Below are 21,147 nucleotides of genomic sequence, written 5' to 3' on the forward strand. Positions count from 1 at the left end.
GGCACTGAGTTCGATCCTCAGCACCATGTAAAAATATATAAAGGTATTGTGTCCATCTATAATTAAAAAATAAATTTTAAAAAAGGTTGACTTTGTTAAAAAAATGCTCTGGGGGTACATGAAGAAGCTTATAGGTTATAAACTTATAGGCCTATAAACAAACCTTATAGATCAACAAGGCCATCTGATGAGAGTTTCTACAGATATTTGTCAAAAATAAGACATCAATCTTGATGGCCTGAACAGATATCTCAGACAGGAGATTAAAATTAAATGAGAGACTAACAGTGTATTTGGTGGAGGTAAACAGAAAAAAAAAAAAAGTTTTAATTTTAGGAGAGTTGGTAACATCCTCTGAATGCAGTAAGACACACAATCCCCCCATGAGTGTCTATTAAATTGTGCTAGCCTATCTGGATCAGACACAGAAGTACTTGAGATTTCACTTCCTACAGGCCCCTACAACTCCCTATTGTTTTATATCTGACCCAATATACATATTGTCATATATCCCTGGCTGCTGAAGCCATCTCAGTTTTAAATATCTAGTTTTGAGTGTCTTAGGATAAAAAGTTTGGCATATGAGATTGCCCTTCACTATTGGGATTCTTAAAATTAGAAACTTATCCTTTGGAAGTGAGTAATTTTGTCCCATTTTTATTTTTTATATTGATTTCCTTTTTATTTCCCCTCAAAATTGTAATATATTTTCTGTTAAAAGTATAGGCCCTGGGCTGAGGTTGTGGCTCAGTGTTGGAGCGCTTGCCTAGCACATGCAGGGCCCTGTGTTTGATCCTCATCACCACATAAAAATAAATAAACAAAATAAAGGTATTTGTCCATCTACAACTAAAAAAAAAAAAAAAAGTATAGGCCCTTATAAAATCTTGTAAAAGGAAAATAAAGTGGACTTTTATCCATTTTGGGGGCCAAAAAGAAAAGATGATGGCCCCTGGTAACTAGGTTACTTTTACTATAGAAATCACAGCAAGAAAACCCCAAATAGAAGGCAAAAGTCAGAAGAAACATAGATGAGAAACATATGCAATCCCCACCCCCACCCCAGAGATGATTTTCATTCCAGAGCGCAAATACTGGTGGATTTGTGTTTGAAGCAAAGAAAACCATTCCTTTATATGCCCAAGATTAGATTTAATTGAGCCCCACCCATGATTTTCCCAGTCCCTCAATGGCACCACTATTCTTCAGAACTCTCAGGCATACCACTGACAGCCTGACCCTCCTAAAAGATCACCTTCATATGTCAGTTCTCCAGTCGAAAATTTCAATGGCTTCCCACTGTCTACCACAGTAATTAATAACTGCAAGGAGGAAATGCCCTAACTCCTTCCTAGATGTGCCCCAGTTTGAGAATTGCTGCACATAACTGATGTTAATATGAGGACTAAAATGGCAAATAAATGTTACAGGAAGAAAAACATTGAGGAACACCTTCAGAATAAAATACCACTTCTTCATCATAGCATTTTTAAGGCCCCCACAACTTAGCCTCATTATTATCTCACTGACTTCATTTTCTACTAATCCTCACCCATTTTTATTCTTACTTTTGCATCTTTGCCGGTGTGCTTCCTACCTAAAATGCCATCCACATAGCTCCCTATCAAAACCTTAACTAGAGGCTGAAGTTGTAGCTCAGCAGTATAGCACTTGCCTCATATGTGTGAGGCACTGGGTTTGATTCCCAGCACCACATATAAATAAAATAAAAGTCTATCAACAACTAAAAAACATTAAAAAAAAAAAAAAAAACCTAAACTAACCATTAAAATTGAGTTCAAGTGCTGCTTTTTACAGGAAGCTTTTATAAAATCATTCTACCATCGTGGCCCTTATAATCACTCACTAAACACTGTGAGCCTATTGATGACAATAATATCATACCTAATGATCATAAAACCTTGTATAATTCATGTGTATACTACTGAACATGGAGAGAATAAATTAACTGCAGGTTTCCTCAGGTCATACACAATAATAGAGAGTATATTTTAATGCATTTAGACTTATCCTCTTCATGATGCTCATGAAGATTCTGAAAAAACACACTCAGAATGCTTACCTTCCTCCATATATTGAACAGGAGGTATATGGTAAAGGGGAAGCTCCTCTAACTGTGGATGTAGAGCCCTTGTGGTTCTAGGAGTAATTTTCTTTCCAAGGTTTTGTGAGGTTCTTATTCCTCTAGTTTTTTGGAGGTAGTCATCTTTTAGCTGGTTCTAAAAATAGATGTCTGTAATCTCTCAATAACAAAAGAGTCAATGTTTATACTTCATCCCAAAGTTCAGAACACCTCCCAGAAAACAAAAATATTAAGGAAACAAGGCACACAGCAAAAAATGGCAAGCTAACTGGGCTACTTGCCTATTTACACATAGGGGTAAGCTCAAGACTCCCAACAGGTGATCACTTGATGGCCTATTCATAAGATGGGAAGATATGATTCCTTTATCCTCTCACCAAATATTTAATAAATGTCTACTCTGCATGGAGGCACTGTTCTAGGCACTTGAGATAGACCAGTACACAAAACAAATCCCTATCTTTGTTGAGCTTACATTCTAGCAGTGGGGTAACAAATCAAAAACAATAAGTATAATAAAATAAATAAATTTTTGGCAATATATTGGATGATAACTACTAAAAAAAAAAAAGAAAAAGTAGAACATGGTAAAGTGAAATGGGAGTGCCAGGAGCAGAGGAACAGGGATGTGGCTTACAATTTTAAATAGAATAGGCAGGGTAAAACGCTAGTGGGAATGTGAAATGTGAACACACATGCAATGTAATCCGCATAGGTATGTCCCCAAATTCTTTGACACAGCTCCACTTAAAAGGTAGAGCTTAATGACCCTCTCCTAGTGTAATCTGGACCTGGTGACCTCACTTCTAATGAAGAGAATACAGCTAGACAATGATCAGATGTTACTTCTGAAATTAGGTTATAAAAAGACTGTGGCTCCACTTGGTCTCAATCTTGCTTTCTTGGTTTTTCTTTTGGATCACTCACTGCCTTTGGAGGAAGCCAGAATCAGGTCATCTGAGTAGCCCTATAGAGAGGCTATGTGGTAAAGAAATGGCACTTCCTGCCAAAAGCCCCATGAGAGAGCTTGGAAGTGAATTCCCCAGGCCTTACAATGACTGCATTCCCAGTTAACTTCATGACTGCAATTTCACAAGAAACCCTGAAATAGAATCTCCCTGCTAAGCTCCTACATTCCTGGAGTAGCAGCAAGGATACCAATGAGGTGGCTACAGCCGAAGCACAGGTAAGAGATGATGGTGGCTCAGACCAATGGTAGCAGCAGAGGTAAGATTATGGGTATATTTTTTTAGGTAGGACTAACAGAATTTCCTGATGGACTGAATGTAAAATGTGAGAAAAGGATGAGAGTCAAAGATGACTCCCAAGTTTTTGGCCTAGGCCAGTGAAAAAATGGATAGGAGCTGGGCTGCTGAAAAATCAAATTTGGGAATAAGATTCAGAGTTCAGTTTTGGACATGTTGAGTTTAAGATGTCTAGTAGACATCCAAACGGAAATACTGTACAGGCAGTCTGGAGTTTTAAAATAAGGTCTATAATAAAGATTAAATCACCAACAAGATGGTATTTAAAGCCATAAGACTGACAAAATTAAAAAAGTATGTAAATTTAAAAAATAAAATAAAGTCATAAGACTAGTTGAGACCAATAAGGGAGTGAGGGAAATAAGAACTGAGTCCTAGGGCACTCCAATAGTAAGAGGTAAAGGAAAAGAAGGAACAATCATTGAGGCAGGAAGAAAGACAGAAGAGGGTATGCTGTGAAAGCCACGCTAAGAAAGAATAATGATGAGAAGGACTGATAAATGCTATAATGAAAAAGCCTAAATGGTCAGACTGGCAAACTCAATTGTCTCTCCATCCCTAGCCTTCCTGTTCTTGTGTCTTCTTGATGACAAATGCTCAGGCAGAGGTTTATGCAGAAAGCTATAGGAATAACAGGATACCAATACCTGGAAGAAGAGAGCAGACTGAGGGAAGGGAAAATTGTCATGGAATACACACATGAGAGGCAATGTCCACATAGAGTTGGAAAGGTTAAACAGGTAAGAGGAAAGAGAACACCAGGCAAATGAATTGAAACAGAAAGACAAGCAGGAAGCTGCCAAGACTTTAGGATGAGGGAAGTTCAGGGTGCTATAATGCAGTGACAGACGATGAGGCTGAAGGGTCAGCAGGACTAAACACAAATGATCTTTGTGGCATGCAAGTCTGAACTTTATCCTGTAGGCCACTGGGAACCACTAAAAGGCTTTAAGGAGGAGAGTGGCATAATCAGCTGGATGTGGTGGTACACACCTGTAATCCAGCTACTGAGTAGGCTGATGTAAGTGGATCACAAGTTTGAGGCTCAGACCCTGTCTCAAAACAAAATAAAAGGGCTGGGGATGTAGCTCAGTGGTATAGCACCCCTGGCTCAATCCCCAGTAGTGAAAGAAAAAAAAAAAATAAGTTGCTAAGTTAGGCTTTCAAAGTAAGGACATGTGGTGACTCCTAAGTTACCAGCTTAGAAAACTGAATAGATAGTGGTAGTTTCTCAAGAGAAGGAATGTAAAAAGAGAAATAGAGTTGGGGGACTACATAATTCATTTCGGACATGGTTAGGGTGTGCTGTCTATGGAGCACCCCAGTGGAAATGTCAAGGATGCAAAAAGAAATACAGGCCTAAAACACAGTGGAGATATGATATTGGTACTCAGTAGCATACTGATGATGTTGACATTGGGGTTTGGAAGAGACAACCCAGAGAGAAGAGCAAAGGGTGAGAGGATCAAGGACTAAAACCTGGGTAAAACTAACATTCAAGAGGCAGGTAAAGGCTGGAAAGCCAGCCAAAGAAACCAAGTAGAATCTTTGGTGAATAAACTTAACAGGATAGCAATTGCCAGGTTAAAGATCTCCCAATCTCCCTCAGGTGATTCTGATATGAACTATAGATTCACCAGGGCAGCAATGAATATGTTCACAGCATGAAGTATCTGTTCTAGAATCTGCCTGGAACCAGAAAGGGATGAAGATACTAACTAAAACTAGACAGGATACAAGGACCACGGCTACATTTAGGATGCTGAGTCAAATCAGTGTTACCTGTAGCCTCCAAATTTCTTGGTTAATGTATTACATACTGAACAGATTGTTTAAGCCTTATAAGACAATCAGAATACAACAATGGGAATGACTGCTATTATGAATATCATCATATAAAGACAGAGAAGGAGAAAATTGCAAAATATCTATCTCTACAATGGGCCTCCACCCAGAGGAAGCCAACTGCACACAGTTGTCCAGGTTTTGGTGTCAGGGGTTGATTCTTGGCCAGAGGTTGCCAGCTGCAGAAGGAGGGGCTCTATTTTAGGCTGCCTGCTGTCCCTGAGCCTGTCCGCATCTGGTTTGAGCAGCATGCAGCCCCAGTGACTCACACACCCATGCAAACCGCCTGTGGCTCAGTGGCATGGCCTCGGAATGCTAGCCTTAGGCCAGCTCCCTCCTCACCCCATTACACTGGGATAAATAAATAAAGAGCCCGCCAGCAGCCGCATAGCCTGATAGCAACCAGATGGAGGGAAAGAGGCACAGATGGGGCCAGGAGAAGAAACTCCCTCCAGTGGACTAGATGGAGAGAAGGCTACAGCAGCCACTCATCCTAAACTTCATCTTAAACTCATTTACAACTGCTGTGATAACAGTGCCCGATTCCTTGACTTTTCTTCCATTCCAAAAGATACCTCTTAGGCCTAATCTTGGGAAATGCTCCATATGGGGATCTTGCCCTACATGAGGATCATGCCAGCAGTCCTCTCTCCCCCAGCCTTGATTTGAATCAACATTGCCAGTATTCCTGCTTTAGTTAGGCTGCTATCAATTGGCTCCCTTAGGTTCCCTAGAAATGAAAAATCAGAGGCTCTTGAGGGGAGAAGAAAAACAAAAAGGATCAAATATGGGAAAGTGATCCCTGTTCAATCCTTCAATATTTTTTCTAATCTTATATCCAAGAAACCTCCCTATCCCACTGCCCCTGCACTCTGTCTACAATCTCTTCCCTAGCAATATTTCCAATGAGAATAGGAGTGACCCCAAGTACTGACCGCGTGGCCCTCTGACATCAGCCTGGCCTCTCCACGCCTTCATACCAAGCTCTCTCTCTGGTTTGTTTATCTTCCTATCCCATGTTGCTTATTTTGATGGCACATCCTTTCATTTCAGTCTTGGGTGACCCCATGACCCTTCTGTGTCCTGTTTGCAGCACCCCAGGCAAGCACAGTAACTGAAAAGATGCAGTAGCCATATGAAGCTCTATAGTCTCAATAGTGCTCTAGAGTCCTTTCAGTCTAGCAGCTATGCAGAACATTCTGAGGACAGTGCAGTGAACCCACAGTCATAAGAATTCAAATTACCCTATCCTTATGTCTCCTCAGCTGGTGTGCACAACAAGTTAAAGTAGAGAAACAGAATAGGGATACATTTTAGACTCTGAGTCAAGAAATGTGGGAAGTCCTAAACATACAGATCTTAGGTAAGTCATTTAACCTCTGAGACTCAATTTTTTTCATCTATAAAACGGAAAGCTTCAGCTATGTATCTCTATATGACCCCATATATAAAACTTCTACAAGTCTATGAGGCTTGGCTGCAATCCACCCAGTGCCTAGAGGACCAGAACTCGTAAAGTAATTAATGCAAGTACCAACACCATCCCTGAGTTAGCACCTGGATTATATGGCTTTCTCATTCCATTCTACAGGGATGGAGCCCTCCCCCAGCAGCATGAAAGAGATGAGCCTCCGATTTTAAAAATGAGAAAACAGTGGCTCTGAGAGAAGTGATTTATCTAAAGCTGCAAAATAAACCATGATAATAACTGAAGTCCCCAAATACAGCCCTTAAAAGCAACAATGTATTTACAGGCCACACTGCCACAAAATTCACACAATTCCCCCTGGCATAGATTTATCAAAATATGCATACACAAACTTATAGAGAACCTACTTATTCTAGGCACTATAATCCATGCTGGGAAGACAGAAATGCATTCAACATCCCTGCCCTCAAAGAAACCAAAGATCAGCAACTCAGGAGGCTGAGGCAGGAGGACTGCAAGTTTGGAACAATTTAGTGAGACTCTGTCTCAAAATAAACAGGGCTGGAGACTTAGCTTAGTGGTAAAGTGCCCCTGGGTTCTATCCCCAGTATGTGGTGGGAAGGGGAAAGAAATCAAAGATCAGCAGCAGAAAGCTACAGTTTTGGAGACATAAAAAAAAAGTATAAACCAATGCACTCTAATAGCAGGAAAGGATTATTTTTATAATGAGAGTCCAGAAAGATCTTCCAAAGAAGCTGAAGCTGGCACTTAAAAGATGAACAGTTTACAAGGTAGATAAGGCCAGCACATTGGTCATTCTAGATAAAGGAAAGAATGTTATAAAGACATAAAGGCAAGAGAAAACAAAACAGCATCTGGGAAAATCAAAAGTCATTTCTTATGGCTGAAACATAAAGCACATATAGTAAAACGTTATGGAGTCAAGTTGGAAAGCACATAGGCGCTAGACCAGCAGAGAAGGCTAAGAGTTAGCCCTGAACTCTAATTCAGGGCCTGAGGCAGGTAAATGGTACACCAGCTCCAGGCTGTGTTAACACTCCTTAATGCCCAGAGATTCACATACAGAAGCCATCTGAGAGAAAAGTGGCCTAAGAAATCTCTATCACGGGCTGAGGTTGTGGCTCAGAGGTAGAGCGCTTGCCTAGCATGTGTGAGGCCCTGGGTTTGATCCTCAGCACCACATAAAATAAATAAATAAAATATATTGTGTCCATCTATAACTAAAAAATAAATATTTAAAAAACAAACTTGAGTTTTTTAAAAAGAAATCTCTGTCACATATTTAGGTGTAACAGTCTCTCTTTCCCCAAGAATTTGACATTAATTATGTTTCAGGACTTAGCAATGCAAGCTTTCCTTCTTCTCCAGAGTTAAAACTGCTTCGGTACATGGGCTGAGTACTCAGCTCCCCCCACTTTTTTTTTGCTCCTAGTGTTAAGACTTCATGTATTAAATCTCAGTCAATGAACAGAAAGAACAGAAGGTTCCAGATCAAGAACACCTGCTTTACGTCTAGCCCCTGTGAAAAGTGTTTATTTCAGGTTCAAAAGATCTGAGACACAGAACTTATCCATAAGAAGCTTACAATTAGCCTAAAGGGCAAGACAGAAATATGAATAATCTGTATATAACAATATTATAGTAGCATTATTTACTTACATAGTAACTTGGGTAATATGTATAATTAGAAAATGGGGCAATAATACTAAGATACTAACCGTATAACCAACAAGTCCTTCTCTAAGAATTAGAGAAGGAAAAGATCAATATTGACTGGTATTATCAAAGGTCACCATTATTAATACTCCCACTGTTTGGCCTTCAACAGATGTTTCTTTTGGCCAAGCTTAATCCTTAGAAGGGAAACTAGGCAGAAGCTTCTGACAGGCCACAATTATCTACTCCCCATTCATTCCTTTGCCAATCCCCTTGTATAAACACTGTGATTTTCCACGGCCTGCAGCACCCACAAGACAGTCCCCAGATGGTAGCCCTAAGCTTTTAACTTTCCTCTACTGCTAGATGCTGAAGGGACTGGACAAGTAACGATGACTACACTTCTACTCCACAATTCAGATCTCAATAAGCACAAGTTAGCAACTGGCCACTCAAGCTTCCCAAGGTTAGAGAATTCCAAATGAAATTCCCAGGTACTTTAACAGAGATATTTTATAATTGTTAATTAGTCTGCTTTTGCCTTTTGTATTCATCCCCTTTCCTTCCCCCATCTTCCCTATGTACATCTCAAGCTTTATCAGATTTTCTATAGCCCTTCAGACAAAGGGCTTTCCAACCATACAAGCCACCTACCACCCAAAATGCAAGTCACCATCCAGGTTCTTTTTTGTGGGGAAAGGGGTGGCAGGAACTGAAACCAGGGACACTTAACGATTGAGCCACAACACCAGCTCTTTTTATGTTTTATTATGAGACAGGGTCTCACTAAGTTGCTTATGGCCTCACTAAGGTGCTGAGGCTGGCTTTGAACTTGCAATCCTCCTGCCTCAGCCTCCTGAGCTGCTAGGATTACAGGCATGCACCATCATGCCCAGCACTACCCAGGCACTTTAAGTGCTCAAATTTGAAGAAGAAAGGAAATAACTACCCTACCTCTACCATAAACTGTTCCAAGAAAGCATTTTCTTCAAATGGCTCCGTCTTCAATCGACCTGTAATAAGAAGGGCCAAAGAAAAAGAAACATGATCCTAAGGATGAGCTTCCTACCTGTTGGATGAAAAGGAACAGAGTCCAGAACAGAAAGATGCCCTCCCAGAGATCCCCCCTAGCCAGGTGAGAGAAGGAGGATTGAGAGTATGTGGGCAAACACAAGGAGGAGAGGGCAACTGGCAATAAATGGCAGTTCAGGGGCAGCAGTTGCTCTATGAGATCCTCCTGCCATTTCCATTGACAAAATGGCATGTCAAATGGAATTTTTACTTTGAAGTTGGTGCTTTGCAATGTCCTAAACTCCCCAAGTTCACCTTGCCCTAGTACAATTTTGTATAGTTGTTGGCTCCTTTCCAAAGCCTTCCCTTGTCATTTCCTAGGACATGTCCGTCCTTTATAGCTTCCACTGGCCACTTAGGCACCAGCCAGGTACTCAAGGTAGAAAAAAGTGTCATCTACTTACTACCAAGTCTCCAGTTCCTAGTCAGGACCCAACACTCACCCCAGGGGAAACAATTTCCCAATGCACATGAGCCTCTCCATTCTCTAAGACCTTTGGACTACCTGTCCCACTCCTTACCCAATTCCTCAAAGAATGTCCTCTCACCTCGGCTCAGCATAGCCCCACTCTCCTGGTAGTCCTGGATCTCTAGATCTTTCATCCGAAGCAATGTTGACAACTCCTTCACGTGGCCCTGCAAGGCCAGACTCATGCCCATCAAAGGACGAATCAAATGTTGGGAGACCTTTGATGGAAAAGAGATATCAGTTAGCCAACAGATGCTTCCAGAGTACTCTCTGCATTAGGTACTAGAAGAAAACACCAAAGAATATTTTCACAAGAATTTATAGTTTCAAAGGCAAACAATCCATTTATTTTTTTTTTTTTTAGAGAGAGAATTTTTTAACATTTATTTTTCAGTTTTTGGCGGACACAACATCTTTGTTTGTATGTGGTGCTGAGGATCGAACCCGGGCCGCACGCATGCCAGGCGAGCGCACTACCGCTTGAGCCACATCTCCAGCCCCAAGCAATCCATTTAGATAAGCATAAATATAAACGTAATAATTAAATAAATTTATTAAAGAGGCTCAAGGATTGCCTTTATGACCCAGATAGAATATGGATAGATTAACTTAAGAGTTGTGATTTAGAGACAATGATGTGATACAGTTGAGAAAGGGAAAGTATTTGCTCAACTCTCAGCAGAGGTTAAGAAATAAAAGCAGAATATTCAAGTAGCCCTCAAGAGAGTAAGTGTGGTAGACAGACATGGTAGCACATGCCTATAATCCCAACAACTTGGAAGGCTGAGGCAGGAGGATCGAAAGTTCAAGGCCAGCTTCAGTAACTTAGCAAGGTCCTAAGCAACTTAGTAAGACTGTACTTCAAAATTTAAAAATAGCAAATAGGGCCTGGGATATGGTTCAGTGGTTAAGCACCTGTGGGCTCAACACCTGGAACCAAAAAAAAGAAACAAAGAAGGTATGGCTAGTGGCTAAAACAGAGTACACCAGCTGGAGTATAACAGAAAACAAAAATTCAACAGAAAGTTGAGAGCTCTGAAGTTCAAGTTAGATCATTTATCAAGTGCCATTTCAGGGCTGATGATAGCCCAGAATTTCAATCTGTTTCCACAAATGCAGCAGAGTCTCAGGTTGTTGTTATAATAAAAGCACGTCAATTTCTAAAAGACTAGCCAAGAAATAAATAAAATACCCACCCAAATATACCTTGCTTTTAACAAGAAGTAAGAAGGATGCTAGCACAGTATGGAAATTCCTTAGAAAACTTGGAATGGAACCACCATTTGACCACCTATCCCACTCCTCAGTCTATACCCAAAGGACTTAAAATCATCATGCTACAGTGATGCAGCTACTTCAATGTTTATGGTAGCTTGATTCACAATACATAAACTATAGAAACAGATTATATACCCTTCAATAGATGAATGGATAAAGAAACTGTGGTATAAATACACAATGGAATATTACTCAGCCATAAAGAAAAATGAAATTATGGCATTTACGGGTAAATAGACGAAGTTGGAGAACATCATGCTAAGCAAGTAAGCCAATCCCAAAAAAACAAAGGCCAAATCTTTTCTCTGATAAGTGAATACTAACATAATGAGGGGAGCAGGTGGCAAGGGAAGAATGGAGGAACTTTGGAATGAGCAGAGTGGGGAGAGGGAAGGGGAAGGTATGGCGGTGGGAGGTGGTGGAATGAGACAAACATTATCACCCTTATGTATGGGTATGATTGTATGAATGGTGTGACTCTGCATCATGTACAACCAGAGAAATGAAAAGTTGTGCTCCATTTGTGTAAAAATAAAATAAAATTAATAAAAAAGAAGGATGCTAGCAGAGCCATACTATAGTGCAGCTATAATGATGCTCTCATATGATAATGTAGAGCTGTACAGAATAATCATTTAATTCACCCATGCAAGGTGTCCATTAGCCTCTCAAAGAAAATAACTAGGGGCTGGGATTGTGGCTCAGCAGTAGAGTACTCGCCTAGCATGGGCGGGACCCAGGTTTGATCCTCAGCACCACATAAAAATGAAGGCATTTGTTGTGTCCATCTAAACCTAAAAAAATAAATATTAAAAAATAAATAAAGAAAATAACTAAGTCAATCACCTATTTGTGGCTTGGGGATGCTACCAGAGTTCCTTTCTTTTTCCCCTGAAGGACACAAATTAAAGAAGGAACTAAGAAGTGGTACTCCAGATCAGGGGTCAAGAAGATTTTTTATGGAAAAAGCCAGATAGTCAATATTTTCCACTCTGTAGACCATACAGTCTCTGACACAACTACTCAACTTTGCTGCTGTGGCACACTAAAGCAACCCCAGACAATATGTAAACAAAGGAGATGGCTGTGTTCCAATATAACTTTCCAAAAAGAGGCAATAAGCTAGATTTGGCCTGCTGGCCACAGTATACCAACCCCTGTCTTAGTCCTAAAAGGGAGCAATTTAAGACTAGAGGTGCAGCTTGGTGGCAGAGTACTTGCCTAGCATACATGAGGTTCCAGGTTCAGTCCTAAGCACTGAAAACAAAATACAATAAATAAACAGGAAGGAAGACTTTAGACAGGATACCCCAACACAGGCTTGAAATGAAGAAAAGGTACCAGAGATTCTCATAGGATGTGCAAGCCAGATTAATCTGAATCAGGACCAGAAGTCTGAGCTCTTCAGACTCTTGTGTTTTCATTTTCCATTAATTTTTCTAGGTGAAAGTTACCACTAAAACTTCTACTTGTGTTGTGACTCAAATTATATGGAAAATACTTTTTTTCCACATTTCTCTAATAATCAATTAGGAAAGACTGGATGTGGGGAAGTGGGCAGAGAGAGAGTGGTGCTGGCATAGGGTGGAAGGTCAGAAGCCAAGTCAAATTCTAGATGTTTGTTATTTCTTTCTATCACACAGCACACCCCAACCTGGCACTGCCTCCTAACTCAGGTCTTCAGGACATTTAGGTCTCCAAGAAGTACTGCTCAGAATGTGGCGGAAGTGCAGTTTGGGGGAGATTTTTATGCTCTAGACCCAATTCTCTTTCCTAGAAATAGTTTTGTTAAGTTTGGTCCTGGTTAAAGTAGATCGGGAGGGATAAAAAGTTGAATATTTGTTAAATGCCAGGCTAGGTTTGGTGAGTTGGGTTAAAAATAATTATCACTGCTCAAGCAACCACACCATGCATTTGGTGGCACCACTCAAATAACAGGTACTCCTAAAGTTAATAATTAGCCTCTCTCAGGGAGTAAAGGGACACCTTAATAGCAATCTCTCCGAGTGGTGCAGAATATATCATGAAATATGGTAAGTTTTAATCAACGTTATGTCTAATTAAATATGATAATAATATACCAGGCTACTCAAAAGATCTATCAGACCCTAATGTCTATATAGCAGCAACAGCAACAGTTTAATCAGTACATATTTCATCTTTTCATCTGCTCGAATAATTTCATAGGGTATACACCTATAATCCTAGCAACTCAGGAGGCTGAGACAGGAGGATTGTGAGTTTGAGGCCAGCCTAGGCAACTTAGTGACATCCTGTCTCAAAATAAAAAATTTAAAAAGGGTTGGGGATGTAACTCAGTGGTAGAGTGCTTTCCTAGCATGTGCAAGAACCAAGGTTCAACCCTCAGGAAATAAATAAATAAATAAATAAATAAATAAATAAATAGTAATAATTTCATAGGATTGTGTTATACCTTCTGAATTACTGAGGTATAATTACTTTCAAAGTTAAATGAACACTAAAATGATTTCCCTTAAACCAGATAGCTTTGCTCTGTTCTGGATAGAAATCTTGAAAATATGTATCAATGGTCATAAGAAAGAATGGTGCAGAGGCTGGAGTTGTGGCTCAGTGGTAGAGTGCTCACCTGGCATGCATGAGGCACTGGGTTCGATCCTCAGCACCACATAAATGTAAAATAAAGATATTGTGTCCATCTAAAACTAAAAAGTAAAAGAAAAAAAAAGGAAGAATGGCGCAAATGTGTAAACAGATCAAAGCAAATGCACAGACATTACAAGGAAAAATCCTGATGTGCTTTAGGAGGTCAGGATACTCCCCTTCACTTACAGACAGCAAAGGATAAAGAGATGCAGGTCACAAATCAATTCAACCAATACTTACCAGGAACCTAACATGTGCTCTGGGACCTCTGCTCTCCAAGAACGCCCAACAGTTAGAGAGGTTAGGAAGTGCGGTAGATACAGAGCAGAAGTTGCCAATCTTCAACCATTTCGAATTTCCCCCAACGTCTTCTGATTTCCCACAGAAATGCTCACAAGGCAGGAGACAGAATAGCAGTTTTCAACTCCAGATGAATCATATCAGGTGACACAGTGAAATGGGTAACAGACTAGAGAGCAGGAGACCTAGATTCCAGTCCTGACTCTCACATAACTTCAATATGAAAATGTCTTGACTTCAACTACTTTCATGGTCCTTGTCTTTTTCAAAAAGAAAAATTATGGAGTTAACTGTTTGCTCTCACAGATACAATATAATACTTAAAGTCGAGCAATGTTACACATATTTTCATTTAATCCTTACAAGTCTGTAAAAAGATTGTAATTGGTATCTCCATTTTATAGCTAAAGAAAAAAAACATAAATGGTGAAATATGAAAGTGCTGGGATTAATTACAAAATCAAGTCAGCTGGTTCCAAAGCCTATGCTTTCTACCACTAAAAACCTTGAGAAATGACTCCTGGGATCATAAAATGGTCAAAGAGGTGACAAATTTGAAAGGAAAAATATAGAATATTAAGAATTATATTAGATACTACAAAGAGCATACAGTAGGAAGGAGGAAAAGAGATGAGAAGTTCATCACAAGTAGAGACCAGCTCAAAGTTATAAAGCAGAGACCCCAAACCTCATATGTTCCACAATATCCTGCAGCAACTTAAGAACCATTGAGTTGTTACTATGCACACATTATGTGGTAGAGGCTGTAGGTAATTAGGTATTCTCCTACTCTTTCTATGGCTGGTAGGACTGAAGGTCTCTGGAGAATACTCTGGCATTGGTTTAGCAAAATTAAAGATAAAAATACTCCTTGCCCTGGCTGTTCCACATTCAGAAATTTACTTATGCATTTATACACAGAAAAAGTAAATATAGGGTTAGTGATACAAGTGCTTGCCTTGCATGCAAAAGGCCCTGGATTCAATCCCCACCACCACAAAAAAATAAATGAATAAATAAATGTAAGGATATTCACAGTATATAACAAAACACTAGAAATAAAAAATGTCTACTAATAGCAGATCAATTAAATACATATTGATAAAACTATAAAATACTAAGTTGCCATTTAAAAATATTATACAGGTTTTCTAAACATATTGACATGAATGATCTCTATATAATTAAGTGAAAAAGTCAACACATTGAGCAGTGTACAGCATGATGCCATTTGTAAAACTATACATGTATTTGTAAATATGTATTTGACTGTGTATGTACATAAAACACACACACTACATAGAGCTTTTTTAAAGAATTTACAAGAAGCTGATAAAGGAATATCAGCAGTTGCTTTAAAGAAGGTAAATGAAGCTGGGTGCAGTGGTGCAATCACGCCTGTAATCCCAGCGGTTGAGGATGCTGAGGCAGGAGAACCCAGATGCTAAGCAACTCAGTGAGACCCTGTCTCTAAATAAAATAAGATCATGGCATTTGCAGGTAAATGGATGGAGCTGGAGAATATTATGCTAAGTGAAGTAAGCTAATCCCAAAAAACAAAGGCCAAATGTTTTCTCTGATATGTGGATGCTGATCCATAATGGGGATGGGGGCGAGCATGGGAGGAATGGAGGAACTTTAGATAGGGCAAAGGGGAGGGAGGGGAAGGAAGGGGGCATGGAGGTAGGAAAGATGGTGGAATGAGATGAACACCATTACCCTAAGTACACGTATGAAGACACGAATGGTGTGACTCTACTTTATAGATAACACGACATGAAAAATTGCGCTCTATATGCGTACTATAAATTGAAATGCATTCTGCTGTCATGAATAACAAATTAGAATAAATAAATAAAATACAAAATAGGGCTGGGGATGTGGCTCAGTGGTTGAATGCCCCTGAGTTCAATCCCTAGTAACCCCCCAACAAAAAAAGGAAGGAAAGTGAGGGACTGAAGAGGGGCAGAAAGGAGACTGTTTTCTCACTGTAAACCTTTAAATGCTGTTTGAAATGTTTGACTTTGGATGAATTACCCATTCAAAACAAAAAAGTGAAAACTATCACAAGAATGAGTAATAAACAAAAATTATAACCGCATGACCTCACAGACACACACACAGAAGCCTGAAATAGCATCTGCCTACACCCTTGCCAGCGCCTGCGGCTATGACTCTTCCCTATAGTTCCCCAGGCTCGGGGGTTTCCCTGGAATGACATTCCTCTTTTTTTAATGATAAGTATTTTATTTTCACTTAAAATACAATTGTTAATCAATTGTTCAAAGCAAATTTCTGCCCATAGCCAATCAAGGCTCACCCACCTAACACTTTTTTTTTTTTTTTTTTTTTTTTGGTTTCTTCTCTTACTATAGCTCCTCAATTAGAATAGTGTACTAGTTTTTCTCCACATATTTCTTTACTTATAATAATATTAAACAAGTGCTCTTTTATTGTATCCTTTTAAAAATTATTTATTTATTTTTGTGGTGCAGAGGATCAAACCCAGGGCCTGGCACATGCTAGGCAAATGCTTTACCATTGAGTTATATCCCAAGCCCACTATATTCTTTGGAAAGAAGAAACTGTTGGAGTCCATCAGCCTCCAAGAAGAGCTGCCTCCAAAGTCACACTATCCTGTGTGTAGAACCATATAAAGCAAAGTGAAATTAGATATCACTTAAGATTCCCAAAGGCTGTGGAAATATTTGGGTTCATTCTTGAGGGAACAGTGCCACCTGGTGTCACTTAGAAAAAGTCATGAGGGATTTAAATGATACAGGTAAATTCTATATCTAAAACAGGATGGAAAATTTCACAAGAAGTTCAATTAAAATCCACAAATTTGACTGACTACATGCTAGGCAATATATTGGCCTTAGAAATACAGAAATGAGTGAGAAGTAGTTCTCTTAGCACTCAAGTCAAGTTTTACTGGGTTCCAGTTCATGAATAAACATCAGTGAACAGTTTATAAAAATGTCTTTTGTTCCATTCATAGTCATATAGGGATGCTAGAGCATCATTCCACCTGTGGGAGACTAAACACATAGGCTGGGAAATGATGCTTACTTTCTGCAGATCCCTCTGTTGAGAAACTTGTCCCCTAGTCCTCCCACAGAGAACACCCTGACCTCTAGTGCTACTAAAATAAGCCCTGTTTGTTATTCATGAAAACTAGTTCTCAATGCTCAATGCTTAATTTCTAATAAAAGCTCTTAGAGCACGAAAGCTACAAGTGAGCAGAAGATAATGACTCTCCTAGTCCCTAAAGTGGGCCTTCAGACTTGACTGATCTGGAGTTCAATTTCTAACTCACTCATTTATAACCTGGATGACTTTGGACAAGTTACCTTCAATCTCAGTTTCCTGCTCTGGAAAATGAGGACAGTAATACATATTTTGCTGGACAGTCATTAGGATTAAAAGATCAGACAATGTTCAGAAAATAACTAACATCAGCACTTAGTCCACCGTTATGAGCAGTCCTGATAAAACACAAGTAGAACCATGTAAAAACCCCTATTTTAAATCCACCCCATTTCTCATGCCTTCCTATCTATACTACAGTTATAAAGTTCCTGAACTCGGTCCACACTTACACATCTCCATACCTGTTTGCTGAGAATGATTTTTCTCTTTATTTTATCCCAAATCATCATCAAAACAACTCAGAAATTCACTTTTCAAAGAGGTTTTCTCTAATCCTCAAGCCATTTGGGGCCTGTCTCAGTGACAGAACTTAACACACTTTATCATAATTTCCTTTCTGTCTCCTCATTAGTATAAACTCCAGGAGGAAGCCATATACATATGTATACACACACACACACACACACACACACACACACACGTTTTGGGATACTCAGTAATTAGCAGCACATAGGTAGTTCAATAAATAAACTAATGAATAAAGTCCCTGAATAAAGTATGTAGGTCTGACCCCTGCTTATACCAGTCAAAAATCTTTCTTATTTGCCACTGTCTGGTCAAGGAAAGTTTTCTGATTGGAGAAGAATTTCAAACAGGGTTTACAAAAATATAAAGACTCCTAAAGCTGCATCTCAAGCAGCTGGCATCCTGACGTCCACCCCAAATCTGACTTGAACTTACCAGGGAAGGACTAGCTAGAATGCAGTGGAAGTTCCAATAGAACGGGAGACCAGAAAGCTCACTCCGCACCCGTAGAATCAATGCCTCTGCCACACGATCACAAGAGAAGGTCGCTTCACTAGGGTGAGCAATGTCCTTCAACAATGGGCGAAGCAGATTATCCAAGTGACAGAGAAAAGCCGCAGGGGGAGCAGTCAGACGCTTGTTCAGCTCCTGAAGAGACAGTAGTTTTACACACTGAGGGTGCTAAAAGGAAATTAACTCCCTCTTGAGCAGTAGCAAAGGAAAGCCCTGGTTAATGTGAAGACAATGGGCATGAGAGGAAGGGAAAGGAAGAGAAAAACATCACAACAGGAAAGAAGAAAACAAAAACAAGAGTAACAAGAGTCACAGAAATCAACTGGCCTACTTCAAAGTTCTGTGTTAGGCAAGATCAATTTACAGAAGACCTGTATGGATTAGACAACATAGGTCACATTATGCATTATCATGCTACAGAAACACATATACTATACCTTCCTTCTCTCTCCCCTTCCTCCCTTCTCCCCTCATCCCAGAAAGATCCCACAGCTACAGATAGAAGTGTAGGACATAACTGGTTGAACATTCCTTGGAACAAGAAGTGTTCCATATTTCAGAGTTTTGGATTTTGGAATGTATGTATAAGAGTTTACCGGTTGAGCAACCCAAATTTCAAAATCTAAAATGCTCTGAAATGTGAAACTTTATAAGTGCCCTATGCTCAGAAAGTTTCATATTTTAGATTATTTTGAATTTTGGATTTTTAGATGAGGGATGCTCAACCTGAAACTGGAATTGTATCAACTCATTTCAATCTTCCTTGCCAACATACAAGTGGTCAAGCTGGTTGACGTTAACATCCCCTGACCTTCACTAGGAAAGAACACATCCCCACAATGGAACTTCTCTTTACACTTACCTTGGCTCGCTGGCTGACCACACTAGTATCCACCTGTTCATGCCACACCTGGTGAAGATCCGAAACAAGCAAGGTATAGCCCTGCTTGGTGATATAAGCCTTGGCCAGGAGGGAGTTCTCAGCAAGCTGTAGCCAAGCCCATGGCTGCATCAACAGGCCTTGCTCCAATTCCTCCATCTGCAGAAAAGGCCTAATTTAGCAAAGTATCTCCAGAGTAATGTAGGCCTAGGAGGGTGCTCAGACAACTATGCATCAACTACAATCCTGTGAAAATCCTGACAAAATAGGAAACATGGATTTACATTCTTCTTATTATTATTGAACCAGCTGAGCACCAACCTTACTACACTTAAAATCTAGTTAGAGGGGCTGTGGTTGTGGCTCAATGGCAGAGCGCTTGCCTAGCATGTGCGAGGCACTGGGTTCAATCCTCAGCACCACATAAAAATAAATAAATAGAATAAATGTATAAAAAAAGTGTTGTATCTGTTTTTTAAAAATCTAGTTAGAATCTTTTTCCACATAAAGTTCCTAGAAGGTAGAGAATAGTACTTTCTTCCATAATATTTAAGCCTCAGCCAATTGGTATGTTTCCACTCTCTCATAATATAGTTTAATGTGAAACCCAAACCATTCTTGTTGCACCTTTACCACAATAGAAATCCTAATAAATGTCAATGCTATCATTTCCCAGAACTTTTAGAAGAGAAAGATAGTTCTTGTATTGTAAAACATCATCAAGTCTTGTCAGGGGCAGGATATACAAATTATTTCATCATCATCTAAAAACAAAACTCTAGAAGCTCTCAGGAATTTTTTTTAATCTCTAAAACAGAGCTTCCTAATGTAGAGCTTATACACCCAAATCTTCTAGAATTATATGAAAAAGTTATGCATATATGTGCATACAGAAGCAGTCCATCTCGGGGCTGGGGATGTGGCTCAAGCGGTAGCGCGCTCGCCTGGCATGCGTGCGGCCCGGGTTCAATCCTCAGCACCACATACAAAGATTTGTGTCCGCCGAAAACTAAAAAATAAATATTAAAAAAATTAAAAAAAAAAAAAAAAGAAGCAGTCCATCTCTATAGTCAAATTCAAATTTTTGATTAAACCAAGGAACATTCACACGTAGCTCAGTTCTGTATGCACAATAATGCACAGTGTGATCCATCACCCTCCTGCACTTTTATTTTGAGATATGTCTTATTAAGTTGCTGAAGCTGGCCTTGAACTTTTGATCCTCCTGCCTCAGCCTCATGAGTCGCTGGGACAACAAGCATATGCCACTGTGCCTAGCTGTGGTCGAATTCTTAGAGATTAACAGAACAAACATAGAAAGGAGCTAATAAGCTCTGTGACCAGGAGCAACAGAAAAGACCCAAATCCACTTTTACAAATGACCAGGAGGTCATGAATATAAACCACAGCACACCACAGAAGAAGAGATAATTAACTTCCACTTAACTCATATCCCGACTCCAAGGCACAGCCACCAATGACATCATACTCTTTGCACAGCTTGGAACTCTTGGAAAAGTTTGGAAATCAACTTTTCTATGTAGCCTTAACCTAGTAGATATTCAGTAAAAATGACTGCTTAACAGAGCTTATTTTTCCTGTGTGTGGGGGGAATAATATAGTTTCCTCCATTATTCCAGTCTATAAATACAAAATGAAGAGAAGTACCAGGAGGTGAAAACTTAGAATATAAAGAAAATAATAAAATTCCTGTTACATTTCATTAACACAGTCATTTCCAACTTAGTCTAAATCATCATTCTTTCAACCCTAACCTAGTTTTCAAAGAGTGACCTTGTGACATTATTTAATTTGCACTGTAACTAAAGAGTCATGCCACATAATAACATTTCAGTCAATGACAGACCATATGTATATGACAGTAGTTCCATAACAGTATACTGCTAGTAACATTGCAGGCACTTTAGTTTGCATTTTCATACACTCTATGGTGTTTGCACCACGATGAAATCACCTAATACTGTATCTCAAAATGTATCAATCTTAATGACC

General features: G+C 39.5%; 1 protein-coding gene across 4 annotated transcripts in view; it reads right to left on the minus strand.

Annotated features, from left to right (window-relative positions):
• Window positions 1-21,147, minus strand: part of Nhej1 (non-homologous end joining factor 1) — an 87,879-nt gene that overhangs the window by 65,285 nt on the left and 1,447 nt on the right. For 3 of the 4 annotated variants that reach the window (XM_048808577.1, XM_015481405.2, XM_048808578.1), the window contains exons 2-5: window positions 19,117-19,293; window positions 18,177-18,389; window positions 9,940-10,078; window positions 9,275-9,333 (exon numbers count right to left, since the gene is read on the minus strand). In XM_048808577.1, the coding sequence (XP_048664534.1) occupies window positions 9,275-9,333; window positions 9,940-10,078; window positions 18,177-18,389; window positions 19,117-19,293 (588 nt within the window). The remainder of the gene's footprint in view (window positions 1-9,274; window positions 9,334-9,939; window positions 10,079-18,176; window positions 18,390-19,116; window positions 19,294-21,147) is intronic. The other variant, XM_048808579.1, reaches the window with a different exon arrangement.

The sequence above is a fragment of the Marmota marmota genome, unplaced genomic scaffold, assembly GCF_001458135.2.
Source record: "Marmota marmota marmota unplaced genomic scaffold, marMar, whole genome shotgun sequence".
Lineage (NCBI taxonomy): Eukaryota > Metazoa > Chordata > Mammalia > Rodentia > Sciuridae > Marmota > Marmota marmota.